The sequence below is a fragment of the Phaethon lepturus genome, unplaced genomic scaffold, assembly GCF_000687285.1.
Source record: "Phaethon lepturus isolate BGI_N335 unplaced genomic scaffold, ASM68728v1 scaffold18259, whole genome shotgun sequence".
NCBI lineage: Eukaryota > Metazoa > Chordata > Aves > Phaethontiformes > Phaethontidae > Phaethon > Phaethon lepturus.
Window position 1 is genome coordinate 44459 of NW_010565726.1, and position 6122 is coordinate 50580.

Here is a 6122-nt window from a genome sequence, read left to right on the forward strand (position 1 = left end):
ATGATGCATTGTCTTGTTTCAAAAACGTGCTAATATTTTATTTCGATAAGGTCAAAACATTGTAGTATAATTTAAAATATTGGCTACAACATACTGTCAAATACATCTGTCACAATGCTATTGAAATTCATATTTCAAGGGACGATAAAAAAAACCACAAAAAGTTAAGTCAAAGCAAAACTAATACCTTGTCATAATGAAACATTCGTTCGTTATGGAAATGAGAAACTTAGCAGGCAATAACCGCTGAAAAACACTGTCTCTCACCATGAAGTTCTCCGTTTCAGGCAAAACGGCGTCTTTTGTTGCAACACTGTTCAAATAACAAGTTGTGGCCAGGTCTGCTTTAGTGCTCGTCGCAGGGCAGAAACGACAACCCAACCCATTACTTTTAGCGAAACTGCCCTTGAACTGCCTGCCTGCAAAACTCTAACTGAAAGTATGCAGGTACGTGCCGTCTCTGGACTATCACAGCCTCCTTTGTATTTATTTTCCAGGTTTTGCAGCAAGCAGTTTTGTGTTCGCATTCTTTCTTTCTCCGGAAAGAAAGGAAAGGAAGAAAAGAACAATGGTAAACTTTGTATCGTAACCCTTATAAATTAAAAGTCATCTTAGCTTTGTTTTATGCCATGCACAGAAATTATAAAGCAGCTGTGTCCCGCAGGCAAATCTTAGGGAACTCACACATAGTCATTTAATCTGTAGCCGCTATGGGAAGCAGATGTCAGGGAAGAAGCATGGTTTCCCTTGTAGACAGTTGGTGGTCTACAGGAGGGAGCAGTCCTTCTCGCGCTGCTGGGCTGCGTCTGGTAAGGTGTCTCGTTCCCGCGGCACCGGCTTGACGTGCACAGCATCGCGCCGCCGAGGATTGTCAAAGATGCGGAGGCGAAGCCGAGGTAAAGAGCTTGACCTATCTCGTACTTCATCCCGCTGGGAAGCACGGGGTTGTAGAAATCTGTAACTACGTCGTTAGTGGTCCAAGAAACAGGTACCAGACAAATGAGGCCGGCCAGGATGAAAACGATCCCCCCGGAGACTGCGATGGAGGCTTTGGCAGGAGTCCCCTTGGCACACTGCGTGCACTTCATACCGATGACAGCAATCACGCATGCCAGCGCGGAAAGGACGCAGGAAATTACCATCATGGCACGGGCGGCTCGGAGGTCACGGGGCAGCGCCAGCTGGGAGCGGTGGACTTGGCACTGGTAGATGCCGGTGCTGTGCCAAACGCACTCCATCCAAAGCCCTTTCATATAGGCCACAGCTGTTATAATATTGGTGCCTACATGTGCCGTTCGCCACCAGTGTGGCAGAATAGTAGCAATTAACGTCCCAATTAGGCCGAGCAGGCTTAGGGAGAAGCCAAGTAACTGAACAGCCGAGCTTGCCATGTTAATGTTTGTCCTGCCTAGTTCTTTTAATAAAGCACCTCCGCTGGAATTCCTTCGGAAAACACAGGCTTTTCTTGGAAGATATGCAGCTGGTTTACTTTGACACCTTCTGCTCTCCTAATAAAAGGTAATTGAGGAAAAAAGGAGTTAATTATTACCCAAATGCATTACCTCTCCAGCCAGTAAGGTGCATTCCAAGTGCAGTTAGTGCAATAATTAGCATAGTTATCGCTGTTAATCGTACTTTTGTGGAAGTAATGGGAAAGTAAGCTTCCCTCTTCACTTATATAAACAGCCTTCTGTTTCCCGCTGGGAAGAAAACGCAAGACAATTTATGAAATGGAAAAAAATATTTTAAATGCAAATATTCCTCTTCCCAGCAGACTAGTCAAAAAAACAAACATGGTTTCCTTTCTAAAGCAGAGAATTAGCTAGTGTTAACACTTGGAATGAATGAGATTTATAAAGTAGGGAACTGCAGGTTGCTTTACACGATGAAAACATTCCCAGAAGGTCATAGCAGGACTAGGAAAACAATAAGGGTGTATTTGCTCAAAGTAGGGAGCAAAGAGCGTGATTTAAAATCTGTGGAAGAGGATAACAAGTATTGGATTAAAGTCGCTTTTCTGACTTGCCAGTATTTCTTGAGGTTGCATTTTAATAAAGCAACTCAAAGGGGAATAATTTTCATTAGCCTCTGCGGAGTTTCAGCTTATGATTTTAGGTTGTGGGTGAAATGACAGCATGTGAAACCAGATGTACATCATGGAGCTTCTGAGGAGCAACACCTTCACAGTTCGGTTGCGTATAAATTCTAACTGAAAAACAAGGACTAGTAACTCTTCCTTCTGTATAAATTGCAGATTAAGTGGTCTTTTCCAATGGCTGCCTTGCAAGGTCTGTTATACATCATGCATTTTGTGTGTGGGCAGAAACCTGATATTTTAATATATAAAATAACTGTTGCATCAAAATCCAACTTGGAATTCAGAAACAGAAACAAATTTAGGCGCCAACTCTGCAAAGACCCATGCATGTGCTGAACGCATGTTCGTAGAAGAAAGCGTAAGTGTTTGCAGAACTGGGCTGTAGCAGGCAAAGGAAGGAAAACCATCTGGCCAAAGTAATGAAGACTGTTAGAACAACACAATAACGAAGAGGGAGAAAAGTGAAGGCTGGTTTACATTCCCCTTATCTCACTAATGAGGCAGGAGTACTTGAGGTGTGCATCAGTGCTGATATTTGTCTTCAGACCCTGTCATGGCAGGCACAGATCTCCGCATAACAGCAAGATGGGGCATCTCTGCCCCAAGCAACCAGAATCTGCCTTACACGTTGCGCCAAAAGAAAGGAAAAAAATTGAAAAGCACAGGGGTTATATGGGCTAGGCAGGGCAACAACGCAGGCTTGGAGTCTTGTGCTTACACATGTTCCTTTTCTTTTCTTTGGAGCATGTCTGCAGTTCACAGACATAGGATGGGGAGGAATGCGATGTTGGACAGGATCTGCAGAGAAATACCCAGCCCTCTGACTGGAAGGGAAGAGAAAAAACAAAGACCGGCTTTGCTTTAGTGTGGCTAGTTGTCGGAAGGCATTTTCCTAATGTTAGGGCTTTCTGGCCTTTCAGATACCCTGTAAATAATGCTTAAATGAAAAGAACTGGATTTATGTGGTTGTTGAAGCAATTTGCCTAGTTTGCAAATTGTAAGACAAATGCAGAGGGTTTTATATCAGAAATCATTGTTCCAGGTAGGTGCGATGGGATCTCTCTCCATTCTTCCAGGGAAGATTGAGCTGCAGGTGTCTGTCTTTGTACCAAATATCGCAGAGTATTGCAATATGACAGGACACAGGCTAGGGCCAAGCACAGCACAGAGGAGCGCGGCAAAAGTGAGCAAATAGTTATCCCCAACTGATCATTTGATTTCTATTCCCACCACATGCTGGATAAGAGCTCTAGAAGTCCTCAACCTGTGCTTGCCTTCCAGATCATTTGGGTTTGGCTCACATACTAAGCATAAGGAAAATAAAGCAGTATTTTCCCTTTTTACATTACTGTTTGTTTCCTGTGAGGCATATCGTTAATGTATCTAAGCATGCCACACACCTTAGAGAAATTATCCTTGTAATAACCCTCCAGGATCAGAGAGATGCAGACATGGCTTTGGGGCACAGTAGGAGGATGAGGGACTTACCCAGGTCACACAGGAAATCTGTGACCGAAACGGAAATGGAGTTCAGGTCTCCCAAGCCCTAAACCCAACACCACCTCTCACAGCCCTGGTCTCTGCCTGGTCTGATAGTCCCCCACTCCCTTGGTATTTTTCCCTATTCAGATAAGTGGAACCTGAGATTATACTCTATCCAATTACTCAGCCTGCACATTATATCCGTATATTGCACACCGTTCAGAAGAGTGCTCTGGGTTACTCTTGTATGTTTGCAAATAGGCTTTCAAGGTCAGGCATCAGGCTTTGCAGCTAATCCCAGGCAGAACAGGATATAAAAGGTAAATGTGATTTACACCACCAGTCACGGGAAACGGACTCCCAATTTAATGGAGGTCAGAATACACTGGGGCTTGGCAGCAGCTATTTTTAGATGTCATTAAGGTGTTATTTTTAAACATTAGCCATTAAGAGCCTTCTAATTTAAGAAACCAGTGTTAATTAGCCCCACTTGCTTGGCGTCATGTTTTCCATGTGCCTTTCTCAGCAGATGCCAGCTGCCCCTGGTGCTCAGTAATGTTTTAACCACTGTGGACCAGTCTTCCCCTCTCTCCTTGCAAGTGGCAAAACCAGCAGTAACTTAACTCACTTATCTCCAAAGAACATCAATGGCCTTGTTAAAATGTCTCACCTTACAGCTTTGTTCCTAACGGGTTAGGTGACGAACATGACCACCGCAGCAGGATCAGGTGAGCAGCCGGTGGGATGTTTCTCGTGGGCTGACCTAGTTACACGCAAGGACAAAAACAAGCTGTTTTTTCTGCATGGATTGTGTTTGTTAGTATTTTTTTAGAAAGTGAGTGAACCAGAGCCAGCCTTTGTGGCACAGTGAAGGCGACAGCTGTCTGGGGTAAAAACCAATGAAGGTTGGTAAAATGGGTGCTTGCTTCTAAGAGGAGCTGGTAGCGTTACTGCCCGGTGCACGGCTGCCAGAGAAGGCAGGGACAGCTTTCTCAAACCGAGCACGCTGCTGAAATGGCTGGTCTCTGCCTTTGGCTTGCTCAGCCAGATACCCGCACCTCGGCCACTGCGGAGAGCACGCGACATGCGAGCTGCTTCTGTTGGGGGAAGTCCCTTTTAGCCGCCATGGTGTCTGTTTGCACCCCCTCCAGCAGCAACACCAGCATCCTCCTGGGCCCTTGTCCAAGCCCATCATCTCAAATGAAGCATTTTGCCTTCACCCTCTCGGTGCAGTTTGGCTTGTACCAGTGAGAAGCTTTGAGCCAGCTGAGCTGGACCCCTGCAGCAGACCTGGCTGGACGAGCGCTGTTACTCTGCTGGAGTACACGGGGCGATGGAGCCCGGTGTCGAGGCCCCATCGCTGGATCAAGGGACAGCGTGCATATTTATTTCGCCTTCATGACTTTCGAAGCCCATCTAAGCACCGGGTGACTCTAAAATGTGATGCGGAAATTTGTGAAGAGAAACTGTGAAACTTTTGAATTTCCTTGCTCCGCCAGCTCATACCAGCTTTATTTTTATGAGCACAAGAGTTGGAAGGACAACTTTTCTATACAAACTTTAGTTTTGCCTAATGCCTGTGTCATACAGGAACAGCCATAGCTGGGATAAATCCTTGGTTGCGCTTTCCACCGGGATGTATCACAGCTGCATTAGCCTCGGCAGACATGGCTCCAAAGTAAGCTCCAAATAAACAGCAGAAACTGATGTCACTAATCTGGGTATTTACCCAGGATTAAATGACAGATGCATGTTTTACTGCTGTCTCTTTCATTGTTTCTCATTTTACGATTTCCCTACCCGTATCGGTCTTATCCTTTTGTTTCTGCTCTTTCCAAGCCCTTTCTCTAGACCTGTGAATTGCTGCTTCTCCTGCAGACTATGGCTGTGCCGCCTCTCGTCCCCCAGGCTGCAGGCGGTTCTGCCAATGACTTCTAAATCAGTAATCTCAGTATTTCTCTGTGCACCTTTACCAACACATGTTTTCACTTCAGCCCCTCAAATTCTGCACCAATTCTCTCAAAAGCGCCGAAAGTCTGGCCGTTTCAGCCTCTGCACTGGGAGTGCAAAGTGGCACGACGTGGCGATGCACATTACAGATATCCCTGCCAGCTGCAGACCGGTGGCGAGTCAGGCCTGAAGTACTCCCTGTTGTGGACCTCAGCTGAGCCAGGCCCTTAAATATACGCTTATTTTACATGCTTGCTTAATCTCACACAGCCTGAATTATTAAGGCTGGACCCATGCCGGATCAGAGCTTTAAGGCAAGCTCAGATGGCACGTTCGCCAGACAGGCAAGTGAGGCTACCTGCTCCGACACCGTGGGTTCGGCCAGTTCCCCTCCGCCGGCCCTTTCTCTGCTAACTGCTGCTGAAACGTTTTTAGGGAAAAAAATCGGCTGGCACTTCGCGCTTGGTAAGAAGAGATGCCTCTGTGTATGTGGGCGTGGGTGGGTAGATCTGAGGGGAAATAAGGCCCGCCAGGCTCACAGCAACATTCTTCTTCTTCCCACCCCCCCGCCCCGGCCCCGTCTTTTTTTTTT

At 46.2% G+C, this 6122-nt stretch overlaps 1 protein-coding gene across 1 annotated transcript; it reads right to left on the reverse strand.

Annotated features, from left to right (window-relative positions):
* Positions 1 to 680: 680 nt before the first annotated feature.
* On the reverse strand, positions 681 to 1391 carry CLDN14 (claudin 14). The gene has a single exon (XM_010295275.1). It carries the CDS (start codon positions 1389 to 1391, stop codon positions 681 to 683), a length of 711 nt encoding a protein of 236 aa, XP_010293577.1.
* Between the last annotated feature and the right edge of the window lie 4731 nt (positions 1392 to 6122).

Coding starts and splice junctions, on each gene's coding strand:
- CLDN14 (XM_010295275.1), bottom strand. CDS start 1,391: ATGGCAAGCTCGGCTGTTCAGTTACTTGGCTTCTCCCTAAGCCTGCTC.